Here is a 16,245-nt window from a genome sequence, read left to right as displayed (position 1 = left end):
CATAATAAAGCGTATAAAAATCATGCTCAATAACCAATCAACAAATATGGTTCGTTTTGTCGCAAGCGACTTAGTTGAAACCGTTCAAAAATCGCATTATCCGTCGCGCTTATAGAAAAAGCACACTTAAGCTATTACGTGATAACATCTTGTATTACCTACCCTGATTACGAACCCGTACCTACTAGTTTACTATTAATGTCGATGCAAATTGCAGATCAATTAATTATTTCAGAATTTTAAGTAGATAATAACTTTGCTTTTACATTGTGATTGCTGAATTTATTACTACTTTGCACTTTAGCACTAGGAATTAATTTGTAAATCTAAAAGATATAATGGTGGAGACATATTGACAACAACGCACGCGCCGCTTTTCTTATAAACCTCTTTTTTTATTCCCTACTTTTATGTCTCTTAGACATTATATACATAAATGTATAGATATGAATCTATTAGTAACTGCCAGAATAGTCATTGAATAAAGGGATAGGTGGGTGTTAATTAACTAGTTTGTTTCTGGCCAAGCACTAGGCTTACCTGAAGGTAGGTGGAAAATATCGCTTATAAACAGAGCAAGACTTAGGAACACGTCCTGCTTGCCATCCTATGTTCATCAACTTGAAATGTAGGTGTTAAGCCTCACGTGGCAATTGCTATAACACCGGCAACCACGCCCTTCAGACCGAAACACAGCATTGGCACAATGCTAAGGCTGTAGCAATAAGCATGGATAGTAATTCCCCGGACGAGCTCTGTCACAAAAAAAACAATAAAACTAAAATTAAGATAAGGTATACAGTGGTGTGAATATACACACCAGTACAATGCATACACCAGCATTGTCGAAATGCTCGTGTCTCCTCAGTGTGAGGTGGGCGTTGGATAAGTGTTATGTGTTTCCACCATAACGCGATATTTAGTTGGAAAATATGCGTGCAATTAGTAGCCTTAGTAGTTATAACACGCCCAAGGAAGTTGTCTGCAACGTCAAATTTTATGTTAAAGAAACTTGATACAAGTCGTTGATTGAGTGGTAACTGGTTAATTACTAACTTCACTTATAACAAGCCTTTCGGGAAGGATTACTATATAATAACTAGTATTTTAGGAAATTATTATTAAACAAGCTATAAGTAACAAATTTATAAATATTATTTTTTTAGAAAACCACAAGACAGCAACATTAAAAATGACAAGACTAAATAAGACAATTTTTGTGTGCTATACAAATATATATAAAAGTTTTCATGACAATAAACTATAGCTATAATCAAATTAATCTTTCACATTTTATTTTTTAAGAAATAATGATAATCTATATCTACATAAACTAATTTAAAAAAAGAGTAGCCATAATATTGCCAAATAAGATCAGATCTTTGGAGGAGATTATATTATTTCTATTTAAAAAAAATTACCAATAATTAGCATGTGCTTACAGTACACTTTGTACTTACTTTTAAGCGCTTTATGCTAATCTTACCTGATACTAACAACATAAAAAATATTGCAAGAATATGTTCTCTGGTCAACTCTAAACAAAACTGTACATCGATCAGTTGCTGTTAGGTTGGTATCAAAGTCTCTCATAATTTAGTAATAATGAATTCCCAAAATTGTCCCCTGCAAAACCCCACAGCGTTTATTGCTGCACCAAAGCACCAATACCTAATTTGCGCCCTTAAACTAGTAACTGTCGTGTAAAAGACTTCAGACTAGGTAGATAAATCAATGTAAATGTGTCAAGTCTGAATTGCGCTCGTTGCCATGTCCTCGCCATACATTTCAAAATCTGTGCCGTGTCTAGGACTAATAGACTATTGAAGCCAACATTTGAATGTACTGCAGATACATCACGAAGTGTGAACAAGGTAACTACGACTGCACTTGCAGTACATTTGAAAAGTTTTGAATCTATTTCCTTGATTCCATAAGCCAGCCCATAATCTCATTGGATGCCCACTAAACTCCACTAGAAATAGGTTAGTGTCCTGTGATGATGAGTTTTTTTGATGCCGTCTTTCTCAGTGAGGTTTGTAACTGCCATTGATGTGTATGTTATGATCAAGACGATTTGAGCATATCTGAAATATACACCACAACGTTAATCGATTCCCTTGGCTAAGTGTCTCGTCCATCAAGATTCAAACTTTCGTTGAGCTGTTGTGTGCTCGTCTACCATTGTACTGTTTTGTCTGTTTACTGGGATTAAAAGAATCATAAAATTATCATCAAAATTGTAGATCATTTTCTTTACTAATAAAGTAAAATAAATTTAACATATAATTATCTTTATTATAATTATAAGTAAATTTAATAATTTAAATTTGAATGATCATGTCAGTGGAAAAGTTTGCTTTGGGTCTGACTTTCAGAAAAGTAAGTTTTGCTGTTCTCTGTCTGTTTGACATTGTTCAAAGATAGATGTAATTTAAATCTGTTTTTATTGGCAAATCTCCTTCAATTTCATAGTATTCGTAAAGCCTTGATGGCCTAGTGGGTAAGACTTCGGCGTTCTTTTCGGGGTACTGAGTTCGAGCCCCAACCCAGCACCCACCTGTAACTTTTCGGAGTTACATTTTAAACTTAAGCAATTCAATATCACTTTCTCTAACGGTTAAGTAAAAAGAAAGGAAACCGCCTGAGAGTTCTCCATAAAGTCCACAAGGGCATGTGAAGTCTACCAATACACACTAGACCAGCTTGGTAGACTAGGGCCTTAACCCATCATTCTATGTTACTAATTTAGTCTTACTCACTAACACTAGATATGAATTAGAATATCCTAAATTAAAATAAACTTATGTGCTTAAAGTAGAATCATCTCTATTATATCAGCTATGGTGATTTGCCTCATTAGATATCGCTTTAGTTTAAGAAATAGCAATTTCATTCCGTCCACTCCAAAGTTATCAGATGTAGTAATTCAGGTACAAGCTTAAATCTAATTTTAGTACTCGACTAAAATAGGAAATAAATAATAAATAATTGTTGTGAAGTTTACACAAGTTTTATTATGTTCATTATAGTCATAATGTAGTCGTAATTTTGTATAGTCTTTCTCTAAGTGATAATGTTAAAAAAAAACAAATAGCGTCTTTATCTTATCCCCGCCAATAACTTTTTTATCTGTAACCAAAGTAGTAGTTTAATTCCCCAGGTCATCTTTTATGGGTTGGTGGCCGCTTATCGAATCAGATTCATTATGATCATCTTTTGTACATGTTCTGAGCATTGGAATTAGTAGTAATTTTACCTCCGATTGGTTATAGTACGCGCATGTTGATGAGTTGCACCAATCCGTCTGTTTGATACGCATGTCGCGTACTACTGTCTGCTACCCAATAATTTATAAATAATTACTGAAAACCCGTTCCTAGGAATCTACACGAACCACCGAGTGCGATATTTAAAATGCTAATTGACTCTTAATTAAATCGTCGATTCGAAATAAATAATCTCAAAGTTTAAATTCATTTGGTAATGGGTTTTAATGATGTATGGACTTCTGCCTGCATTTATACTTTTCCTCGAAATCTTAGTGTTTACTTTTTACTTATTTTACTGAAGACGTGAGCGTTGTAAGAAATTAATGTTGTTTCTTTTCTAATCAATGGTAATCCTTGATTATACTGTCTATATTAAATGAAACCTTTTATTTTTTCGTCATTATTATGCCGTCTGGGTTACTGCCTGCAATTATATTTATCAGCGAAGTGTGTTAACTTTTTCTCTGAAGACGTTAGTGTTCTAAGAAATCATTGTGGTTTCTTTCTCATATTCAACTTGATAATTAATTAAACTATCTTTATTTAAAAAGTCCATAACCCCATTTAAACTATGGCCATTGGCCTTTATGTGAAAATATAATAGCAGGCAGAAATATATGTAAGACCTATAGACCTAAAGTACCATTGTTGTTTTAAAAAACTAAATCAGTGTACTGCGAACTATTTATTATGTGCTGATTAAAAACAATTTTTTAGGTTTTAAACTCGTATCTACTATGATCTTAACAAGGTTAAGTTTGTAAAGGATAGCGATATTTTTAAATTGGTCAATTCAGTAAGGAATTAGCACATTCCCTGCACAAAATTATTGAGGAAGATTGAGCGGATTTTTTCCACAACCAAATTAGCACCGAAGTCCACAAAAAGGTTCGTTATCGTCCGAAATTGTGTCAGTTTCGTGACCAATGATCGTAAAACATTAAGCAGCTCCTGCGCTCGGTATATTTATGTTGGTATGCAATTGAACTTTATTGCTTGCATGCCCATTAATGTAACGGCCAGAATAATGATATATCGTTACCAATTACCAATGAACTTTATATCAGATTTAATGTAGCAATTATAATAAGCAGTTTCTTTTCAATGACCAGTGCAAACTGATGCTTATGATATATTATAGTTTTTGGCAAAAAGGAATTTTGTTTTGGTGGAAGGCTACAGTCGTGGCTAGTAAGTGCACTAGCGATGAAGACGTGCCGCCATGAGAACGAGTTCTCGTAGAAACGTATTAGGCGTATGTATTGGTTTAATATAACTGCCATACCCCTAAAAGACAATCTTCTGCTGCTTCATCAGTTACCTCCAGGTGGAATTGCAGACAAGCGCTAACTCGGTGTGGAATAAAAAAAAAAGGAATGTACATGTATATGAATACTAAAGGCATGTTTTTTTTATGATTCATTATATATTTACTATGGAAAAATTCTAGTACCATTTTTACGTATTGTATCGGCCGCTCACGCTATTACAAATTTTGGTGGGTTCCTAAAGGTCGTATGATGGATTGGTATCATCACAGCCTTCCTTAAGAATTGGACTAAGAAATTTAAAAAAAAGAAGAAATCATAGCGGCTGTCCTAGATATTAGCATGTACAAACTTATAAACAAAAAAACTGTTCAGCTTTCATTATAATTAGTTATATATGTTCTATGATAAATGAAAAAAAATAATAATTATACTCAAAAACATAGTTGACACAATAATCTGGTAATCCGATAATTCTGTGAAGCCATTTTAGTAGGTATTAATATTAGTTCGAACGTAACAATGTCTAGCTTAAGTGTTAAATTTTGCACGGAAACTCATTGCAAAAAATACTTTTTTTTAAATCTTTCATTCAATTCAATTCTTGTTTATGGCTTTTGTCTGTGCCAACTGGGCACAAGGTTCGCCAATGTCTTGTAGATGAACAAGGCACGAAGGAGATTGATCGGTGAAACTATAAATCTTTCATAGTATTGAGCTTATTGACTCGAGTAGATCGCGTTATTTTTATTGTTTACGTCATGTTTACCAGGAAACGTCATTTCAATAATTCAAGTATCGCGTGCGCTCTAAATTTGACTACTTGTGTCTGCTTCACATTTAATTGTTTAAAGTGTTTTGTATGTATTCAGCAGTAAAGCCGTGAAATCGTAAATAAGGCGATAGCTAAACTGACATAATTACAATGGCTATATAATAATTAGTATGGCTAACAGTGATCTATAATATGAGCACACGCCCACTTAAGCCACGTAATAATAAACCGACATCGGGCTAAGAACAGGTTCTCAAATATCGCTTAATCTATGCTTAAGATCATGATGTGACTAGATTCGTTTTCAGTATGCTACGTTGCAATTTTGCAATTTTTGATGCGTTCTAGGAGTTTTCAAGTTCATTATAAATTAAATCTAAAATTTTAATTCAAATGTTTTTAACTACAGTTTGGGCAGGAGTTTTAGTAGAAAACACATCGTCTATAACACTTCGCATAGTCACGTGGGACACGTCCAGCAAATAGCCGCTTTGTGTCCATCAATCGGAGGCGTAGGTTTTAAGCCTCATGTGTTTGTAATTACACCGACAAACGCCCTTCAGACCGGAACCCAGCAATACATTGCGGCGGAAAGAAGCATGGCGTTAGTACTTGCCCAGACGGGCTTTGTCATGAAAAGCTAAATAAATGGCAACCGATATTAATATATATTTTATAAGATTAGTACTAGCAGAGCTTTTCGTGACAGAGTACGCGTTAACCTATCAATTCTGGCAAAGAAATAGCCATTAAGAACAGGTAGCGTGTCATCAGTGTCATCAGACCTGCTCACTCGCCTTGACCGCGCCCGCTCCTCTGACTCGCAATCGTACAGGTGCATATGATTGTTTTCCTAGTATTTTCCCTCTTATTATGTGTAATGGTAAAGGTGGCTTGTTAATTCGTCTGTAAATCTCCTCATTTCCGATTTTTTCTCGTTCGTTTACTCCGGGCTTAGTTCTGTCTATTGCTGAGTTCTTTCTAATAAACTCTCTGTTGTACTTCCTGTTTATCTCTTTTTTGCACGCTCTTGGATATTTTGTTATAAGGCATAAGGCTGCATGGGGGTCTTGCTTTAATTTTATAACTTGTCTCAATCTCAAATTGTAATCGAATACTTTTTCACCGTAACATTATTTTCGGTCACGGCCCGATGCATTATGATTTATGATCCGTTTGTCCTGTCTTTTGAAATCTTGTGACGCCCGTAGCGTTGGATGTGCATTACAAAACGTATGCATGAGTCCATACATTTTTCCCGAATACATCAGGGCTTATTTGTGTCCCGACGGTATCTTTTTGTTTTCCATACTGACGCACGGACGGATTTGATGTGGGTCGACACGGTGTTGATATTCTTGATTCTTCGATCGTTCATTTTGGAATATCACTGAATTATAAGTAACTATATAAGGAAAAAATAAGCAGCCGTATTATAAAATCAATAGTCGTTGCAATAGTATCCTTGATGAAAATGTATCATGGGCAGAATAACTTGATGTCATAATTTGGCATATTTGGTTAGGTCTAAGGTCCTTTAACTAAACAAAACATTAAAAAAACGTTATGGCAAAGCAAGACCAACTTTCTTCACATCAACCTATTACCGGCCCCCTACAGAGCACGGGTCACTCCTTTCACAATGAGAAGGGGTTAAGGCCGAAGTCCATCACGCTGGTCCAGTGCAGATTGGTGGACTCAACACACCTTTGAGAACATTATGTAGAACTCTCAGGCATGCGGGTTTCCTCACGATGTTTTCCTTCACAGTTGAAGCAAGTGATATTTTAATCACTTTAAACGCAAATAATCTGGAAAAGTTAGAGGTGTCTGCTGGGATGCGAACTCGGCCCCCCGAAAGTGAAGTCGAGCTTCTACCCCCAATGCGTTATCACTGCGTATTGAGTATGTAGTTCAGACCAGCTATCATCAAAATTAAATTTGCTATACAAATCGATACAATTAAAGTTAAGTTAAATTAAGGTTAATAACTTTTCGAAACATCTTTTTTTAAATCAGGGGTTACTAGGATAACAGAGATGGGTAGCAGCTATGTAGGTACATAATGCTGCTCCAAAAGAACTTGAGCTCGACAATATCACGTTTCCTGCCACGTGCGCTGTTTGTTATCTCCGATTCTGGTTTACACGAGCGCCTAATTTGAATAAATGATCTTTTTATTGGCGTCATTTCGAAATATAGTTTATTCAATCGTGCCAATAAATCCTTAATAATCGTGTCATTCGTGCCCGCGTTACTCATTGCCTTTCAATCGCTGTAAAAGATCAAATAAAGACACGCTATTATATAGTATTGTAAACGCGATTGTGGCTTTTCAATGCGTGCTTGACTTTCATACAACATTGTATCCCAGACTCCAATTAAATCGAATCTCGAATCGAGCATCGCGCGTCGCTGCTTCGTACTATATGCAAAGTCTTTAGCGACTTAAATATCCATTTAGGATCTCTGCTATAATTTGATGATAGCTAGTCTTATTAGAACTCTTTGATTTAAAGTAATAATTGAGTATAGACCAAACAGAGGGGCACTTCACAGGGTATCCCAGAAACACGTGCTGCACCGTACCGCCCTGTATCCATCCACCTAAGGCGTAGTTAATCAACCAAATAAAGTTATACCAGGACTACATCAACATGAAGAAATAGGTAAAATACTAAAGATCGATGTAACGCTTCGTATTCCATTGTCAATAGCTTTTTTTTTTCAATCGTTGATAGACAACATGGCTAAATTTTCGTCTGCTATTTCATTGAGGCAGTTTCTATGAGGCATTCTCCACTAAGAAAGCCATAGCATAGCCATGGCCATAGTTATAGTCACCGCGATATTTGTATTAACATTTGTCTGAGATTCAATTTAGAGATAAAGTGTAACTTAGTTATCCGTAACGAAATTTTTCTAAGATACCTTGTTAAATTTTTTATCTGTATATTATAAGTATTTACGTTTATTATATTCATAAAAATATTCATTAGGTAACTTAGTACCCTTAACACAAGCTACGCTTACTTTGGGACTAGATTACGATGTGTGTATTGTCGTAGTATATTTATTATACATATTATTATTATTAAATTATTTTCGGATGTCCAAATTGATCATTGCAGTGACCTTAACACATTATAAGCTTCCTACGAAATAGGTACAATAACGTAAAAGTACCATAATATCGCGAAGACCTAGGAGACCGTAAGATATCGTAAAGAGACTGTCCTTAGCTCGATATTGGTTTATTAGTACGGGCCTAAGTGCTGGACAGACGACATCCAACGAGACGTAAGCAATCCCTAACGCAGGTGGCAAAAGTCCCTGAAATCTTAAAATCCCTAACGAAGACATATTCTAGCAGTGGATTGATGAAGTTGATAACAGTAGGCTACAAATCCTGATATTGATATGCTTAATTAAAAGTGCTTTGCCCGCGATTGTTTCAGTTTTCCAAAAATCCCACAGGAACCATTAGTTTTCTCGGGTTAGAAAGTATACTATGTCCTTCTCTAATTACTATCTCTGTACCTTATTTCATCAAGATAGCTGCAGCGGTTGAGCCGAACATAGGTAACAACCAAACAGAAACTTACGCAATTTATAATATTAGTAAATATATAATGAAGTGCTCTAGGTCCAGCCAATTTTATAGTATTTAACAAGCATCATTTAGAGAAACAAAACATTCATTTATACTTAGTAGGTGACAATACTTCTGTATAGTCTTCCATAGTCAATATTAAGATTAGCGACAAAATTAATTAATATTTTGTAGAATTCGTGAGATGAGAGTGAAAGTTAATTAAAAGTTCCGATTATACCATATCGAGATGCTCATTTTGCTTTTCCATGAATTTTGTCTTGTTTTGCAACCATTAATATTGTAATTTATAAAACTTGTGCTCAAATATAGGTATATCATAAATAACTAATTTCATATTTTATGTTGGAAATTCCCCGCGGTGTATATTAGCCTATGTAAGTCAAGACGCAAGCTTTAGATTCGTTTTAGATAACATTCCAACCCCCAACTTATGTATTATACTTTGGAATGGATTTCCCCTAAAACCGAAGTTATACAATACCCATAATAAAAAGTTTTATTCCGAATTTAAAGTTTGCAAGCTTAATATTTGCTGGGATAAAGGAAGAGCGGCCTTTTGTATGATGTGTTCCTTGAAAAACAAGAAGGAGAATTGTATAAACACAGCAGCACTTCGCATCGTATGCAGCACACATCCTACAAAAAGGCCGCTCTGTTGCTTGTGCCCATAAATTTTTGAACGTTAGAAGGAGGACTTTGGCCAGCAGTTGAATAAATAGGCCGCGTTGTGCGCCCCGTTACTTATTCAATGTCACACAGAAGCTGTTTGAACCAAGTAATCAATCGTGGTTATTTTTCCCGATACCGGCTTGTGCTGGTACAGTATCGCCGTTGATAAATAGGGCACTCTGTTTAAGGTTGTTAGGCCAGTAACCCGCGTCACAACTTCACAAGTGGTCTGTCTATGCGCCTGCCGCGGCCGGCTCGTCCCGTTATCACCGCCGCGATATGGTCGTGATTATAGTTAGAACATTGCACAAGTTATGTACCCTTATCTCCACACGGAATGCAGTTATCAGTGCGTCTCCTTTATCTTCGGTCGTGAAAAAATAGCATCTCATCTCTGTGCCGCGTACGTTTTGGTATGTTTTTATATATTTTATGACCAACACATGTTATATCTGTAACGTGTCATGCATCTTTGTTTGATTTCTACGTTATTGGTTGTCCGGATGATAAGACTGCCTTTGCGCATTTTTTTTGTAATTTTAATAATTAATAATCTTTAGTTTTGAAGTTATACTTCTTTTGGCGCGTTAGGGAAAAATTGTGAGAGTAAATTTTTACGATGCGCGCTCACAACGTCAACGTCAAAAACCGACACCATGAAGTTAGCTATAGTCAACATTTAAAAAAAGATTTGACAGTTGACTTTTAATAATTCAAACAATACCTTTTTTCTATTGTTAGTGTAATTTTTACTGCAAACGTAGAATAAACAGAAAGATAAAATGTTTAAAAGACTTTCATCTTGTTACTCCAAATAAGTATAACTTCTAACTCGTGTACAGGAGTACACACATTTTTTTTCTTTGTTTATATGGTTGTGTGCAATAAAGACTTTATCTATCTATCTATTTGTAACTCACACCTCTACACAACAACTCTTGTTGTACATATCGTAGCTACCAATCGGACGATCGTTTTTCAATGCGTATCAGATAATCTTAGCCGTGTGTTTTTAGAGTAATTATAATTATTGTGTATTTTCTCAATTAACCTATTAAAGACACAAAAAGATAGTCGGCAAGCACAAGTCTATTTGGTATAAAAGAGAGATTTGTCTCATGCCAACTAACGAAGAAATGCAAGACCGCTGACATGACAGCCTCAAGTTAGTGACAGTTTAAAGTGTTCTCGTAACATATTATATGTTTGGCTTTATTAAATTTGTAATTAAAAGAACTCGTAAAAAAATCCGGATAGAGTTTTTTATAAGTTAAAGTTGGTGGGTTCGGTTCTGTCCTTTTCGTTAGCTAGAGCAGTTATCCGAACGAAGTCGCATTTAATATTCCTTACTTGTATGTTGCCGTAAAGCGGTAATATACTAGTGGTAGGAACTTCGCACTGAGTTTCGGGTTGACAAAATTTGATTGCCGGCACGCTATAATTTCTTAACTTTATGTGCTTTCTAAGCTTAAATTTCAACCTACGTAGCGCAGCAGTGAACGCTGTAGTTTTGAGTTTTAGGTCCCTGGTTCGATTCTCAGAAAGAACTATTTGGGAAATTTACAATTACTGAATCTCTGGCCTGGTCTGGTGGGAGGTATCGCACGTGCCTAGTTGCCACCCTATAGACAAAGACGTGCCATTAAGCGATTGAGCGTTCCGGTACGATGTCGCGTAGAATCCGATATACAATCGGGTTTAATACATCACCAATCCTCCCCAACAGGTTAGCCCGCTAACATCTTAGACTGCATCAGGTTGGCTTACAGTCCAGGGCTAACTTACAGTGGAGTAAAAAAATATTAAGGACTTCTTCATAAAGTTCTGAAAGGCGTGTGAAGTCTACCAATCTACGCGACCTTATTGACTACGACCTAAACCGTTCTCATGCATTCCGAAAAGACACCCGTGCCCTGTCGTGGGTCGGCAATGGGTTGACAAAGATGATGATGACATGTGACCTAATGTTTTTTTTTTTTAAACATAACTTTTGAATTAATGGGATATACATTCATGTGTGGGTGTGCGCCCGTGTTTGTGTTTGCACGCAAGAGTATTTTAGTAAATTGGTTACCTACCGCCGCGTTTTCGTTGCTTTCAGTTTTGTTATTGTTATCGCAGTTAAGTAACTCGCTATTATTGTTGTCAGTTTTTCTTCTTTTTGTGTATGGTATCATATCTATAAGGGTGTGTAAAAACATTCGGATAGTGTGTATAAGAAGCTTTGATAGACCAGTGGTAGGATTTCGTCTTCACTTAAGAGGGGGCGGGTTCGAAACTCAGCACGCACCTCTAACTTTTCTAAGTTACGAGCTTTTTATGCAATTAAAATATCACTTGCTTCAACGGTGAAGGAAAACATTATGAGGAAACCTGTATGCCTAAGAGTTCTCCATAATATTCTCAATCGGTGTGGAGTCCACCAATCCGCTCTGAGCCTGTGTGGTGAACTACGCCCTTAACCCCTTCTCATTGAGGGAGGAGACCCGAGCCTTGTAGTAGGCCGGTAATGGGTTGATAATTTGATATGATGATGGTGATAAGTGTGTGTGCATTTTATTTCTTAAGTCTATTTTGGTACGTAGTAGAGAATGAGAAAAGACTTAATCACGAGGAGTGAGAGGTACTCACCGGGGATCGAACTCCTTACCGCCCTAAGGAAAGTTAAAGTCTTACCAAATACGCTATCAGCGTAAATAAGTCACACTTACGATATATTTTAACATCCATATTTAAATAATAACTTGTGTGCCATACACAAAAAGCTGATAACATTAATTAAGATTGATTTAACTGTGATAAAAATAACAAACGGAAAGTGACGAAAATAGCACTGAAAATTTTAAACACTCATTTGTAGTAGTAAACAAATAAATAAATAAATATACTACGACAATACACACATTGCTATCTAGCCCCAAGCCACGATGACTGATGAATATTTTTATGAAAAATATACATAAGTACTTATACTATATCGATATATACCCAGACATAGGAAAACAATTCATGTTCATCATTCAAACCTTTTACAATTGTGGGAATCGAACCAACGGCCTTGGACTCAGAAAGCAGGGTTGCTGGCCACTGCGCCAATCGGCCGTCGTAGTAAAGTAGTAATAGAGCTTCTGTAAACAGAGCTCGTCCGGGCCGTACGTCATGCGCGTGCACACACGTAAACACAACTTGTATACCTGTTCACCCACACACACTAATGCATGCCCATTAATATAAATGAGGTACCAATTTAAATAAAAAATAACCTTAAAGAAACATATGCAGGAAAAATATTATTATTTATTATAATCATCCTAATCGTTGTAGGTATACCTTATATACCATTGAGTAGGTGACGTTACTTAAACAACCAGCAGGGCGACAGTGGCGTGCATAGAGGGCATGCACTGGGTATGCAGATGATTTGAAATGAACTAAATATCCAGTACGAGTTTTAAAAAACCTTAGGATAGGCATTGTAATAGTTATAAAAAGCCTACCCTTTAGTATTTATAACTCGTACTGGAGATTATCTACATTTTATATCATCTGCATACCCTCTATGCACAGCACTGCAAGCCGATTCTGTATCTCAGTTGACACGAAATTGAGCTAGCCACTTTGCGAAGTTACCATCAAATAATGCCCTATCCATTGTTACGTAGTTTTATCTGCCAAGCTAGTTCAAATTAACTCAGTTAGAATATCATGACTGGCATGAGCTTTGCGTGCTCTCTGAGGCACGAAACCGGAATGGTAAAAGTCAATCTTTAACCTCCCTCCCTTGAAGTCCATCTATCCAATTGACGAGTTGATGCAAGTTCAACACGCGGTTTGTTTTTAACACGAGATGCAATCTTAACAGTGGTTCAACCAATGTACATTTATATACAAAATTTTTATGGAACTTTCTCATCGCATCGCATCTCCCGGGTTGGGCGCTAAATCGTAAGTGGTGTAAAGGAGTGGCACCTAGCCTCTGAAAGCACGTTGAGCTGTCAGACTCGATTACATATGGCATACGATAAAAACCCTTAAAGCCAATCACGCATTTTCACTAGGTCCCTATGATAGAAGACCTAGGTAATTAGATGATGCACGGGCCTCCGCTCTCATAGAAACAATATACAGTATTCATTAATTTAATAGTCTCCATTTGAGTTGCATACATAAATAGAGATGCGCTGCGAAGTGGCTCCGGCAAAACAAACACGTTCCGTATCGAATCGAGAGGGAATCTTCGGAAGGCGGTGCGGTGCAGACAGCTTTCGTGTGTAAATGCGTGCCGCACAAAAAACGGCTAGGCGGCCAATAAAACCCCGTGGAGTGGAGTCGAGGGGCGGGTGTACGGATGCCAGTGTCTGGTGTATGCGGCGACTGTAATTGCACGGTGCAGTCTCTTCGGGCCGCGCTGGGTGCGCGCACGCAACCTTCAAATCCCCATTTTGCTTTTCCGCAGGAGTATGCTTTAAGTTATCCCTCACACAAACTCACCGCGCAGTTTATTTAGTTCCGCGACTGTTCCTATAATCATAAGTTAGAAAAACGCGCGATTTATCTCCGTCTTGTAGACGTGATTAGTTTTGAAGCTGACGAAGCTGGGAGTAGTTTTCCCAAAAATGACGTGAGTGTTCCTAATCAAATGAAGTCTTACAGTTATTTATTTAGTTTTTGTTTTTTCTATTGTTGTGTAGTTATGGGTGACAGCACATTTTTTTTACTTAACACTGAAGCTACTGCTATAGCCCAGAAGGACGGAAAAAGATGATTCTTCTTGGCATCACCATCTCACTGTGTTGCCTTGTGATTAATGAGTTGTGTGTTAATAAGTTTATTTTGTATTGTCGCAGTGCACCTGACGTCGCGACTGTCACTGCGGGCGGGCAGGCTGGTCCCGTCCCGGCACCCCAAGACGGCGCGATGAAAGGCGTCGAAGCGACACCAGAAGAACAGGAACGTTTAGCGACAGGAAACAACAATGGCTCACTCGATTGCAAACTACCACCATCCATACAGAAAGTTGGTCCGCGATCAGCGTTCTACTCCACAAGGGTGTTTATGCTGGTGTTCCTATCGGGATGGGTTCTTCAAGGCATGTTCCTCACATACTTCGTGAGCGTGACGACGACTGTCGAGAAGTTGTTCAAAGTCGGATCGAAGACTACCGGAACTTTATTGGCTGCGACGGAAATCGGACAAATCTGCACAGCGTTGTTCCTGACATATCTAGCTGGTCGAGGGCACAGGCCGAGATGGATAGCGTGCATGATGCTTGTGCTAGCTGTAGGAGTGATCGGCTGCGTGGTGCCGCATATACTTTACGGGACTCAGTTGATGGACGTGCATTTAGACGCTCATAGAGCTGGTGCCGCTCCCGTGTGCTCTACGGACGGGAATTCCTCGTTAATAACCTGTGACGCAGCGCATGCTCAGAACACGGCGACACGGTCGTCGATCACGGCTGTGGTGATACCGTGGCTGTTTATTTGCCTGTTGGTTGTCGGCGTGGGGCAGACCGGTATCGCCACTCTCGGTATACCGTATGTCGACGACAACGTGGGCAGCCGACAATCGCCATTGTACATGGGTGAGTTTTTAAGATTTATTGCCATAGTTAGTTATTATTACTTAAAGAAGTTACCGGTGAACTTACCGAGCAGGATTAGTATCCTTTTTCTAGAATATTACTTGCGTACAAAAATTTTAAACTAACTGAAAAGACATGTCATTCTCTTCAATAAGGATATATTTGAGTCCTGCAACTCGCGGCTTCGTTCGCGGTTTTTTTGGTTTTCATGAATCCTGCGAGAACCGTACATTTTTGTGGGACGAAAAGCGGCCTATGTGTTAATCCAAGGTATAATCGATCTCCATTCCAAAATTCAGTCAAACTCGTTCGTTAAAGAGGTACCAGGTGAAACGTAGCTCTGTTTCACCTGGTAATTATAATTGGGAATTTATAATGTAACAAGCTTTTTTATATATCTATATAGAAAATCTTTGCAGAGCAGAGTGGTTCTATAAAAAATGGGCATATTGTGGCCAACTTTGTTGCGATTATAGCTTAACGGTAATATGGTGGACCCTGTTCCGAAAGTCGTTTGTTCGGTACTACTACACTGATCGCGCTCCCTCGAGTGCAAACTTGAAGTCAACGAGTTAAAAATGTAATGATGTTTGCGGTAACAACATAGGCAATCTCGAGCTCCCAGAGTATGGGAATGGGGAAAGCTTTCCAAAACAGAAGCGTCAGTGATATTCATAAATAGTTTTACTAGTGCATATTATAAAAATCTAGTCCGGAAAGGTGTATTAGGACACTTACTCCAAAAAGTATAACTAATACTCGCTTTCCACAAATGATTACTGGATTATTAAAATTATGAAAAGCAGTTATCTATATATATATAATGAAAATGGTGTTCCTTTGAGGCTCAATCACGCTTAAACCACTGATCGTATCGACATGAAACTACCACCATTCGATGCGAAATTTTTCCTAGATGGTTTATGGCTATTTATTTTTCGAATTCTAACGTTCCTTCATTTTTTTATTGCTGTTTTACTTTTATGAACATTTATCCCGCTAATAAAAACGTTTTCTCTTGATTCTTTTGTTTTCATGGATTTCAACGGAGTTTACTGAAC

The 16,245-nt window shown here is 37.4% G+C and overlaps 1 protein-coding gene across 1 annotated transcript in view; it reads left to right on the top strand.

Annotated features, from left to right (window-relative positions):
* Positions 1-16,245, top strand: part of LOC120634341 (solute carrier organic anion transporter family member 74D-like) — a 95,204-nt gene that overhangs the window by 45,137 nt on the left and 33,822 nt on the right. Inside the window, exon 2 of the mRNA XM_039904856.1 lies at positions 14,448-15,184. Coding sequence (XP_039760790.1) covers positions 14,518-15,184 — 667 coding nt within the window. The 5' untranslated portion in view covers positions 14,448-14,517. The remainder of the gene's footprint in view (positions 1-14,447; positions 15,185-16,245) is intronic.

The sequence above is a fragment of the Pararge aegeria genome, chromosome 2 (genome assembly GCF_905163445.1).
Source record: "Pararge aegeria chromosome 2, ilParAegt1.1, whole genome shotgun sequence".
In the NCBI taxonomy this organism is placed as follows: Eukaryota; Metazoa; Arthropoda; class Insecta; order Lepidoptera; family Nymphalidae; genus Pararge; species Pararge aegeria.
The sequence above is the reverse complement of the archived record's forward strand: the minus strand, read 5'-3'. Positions and strand labels throughout refer to the sequence as shown.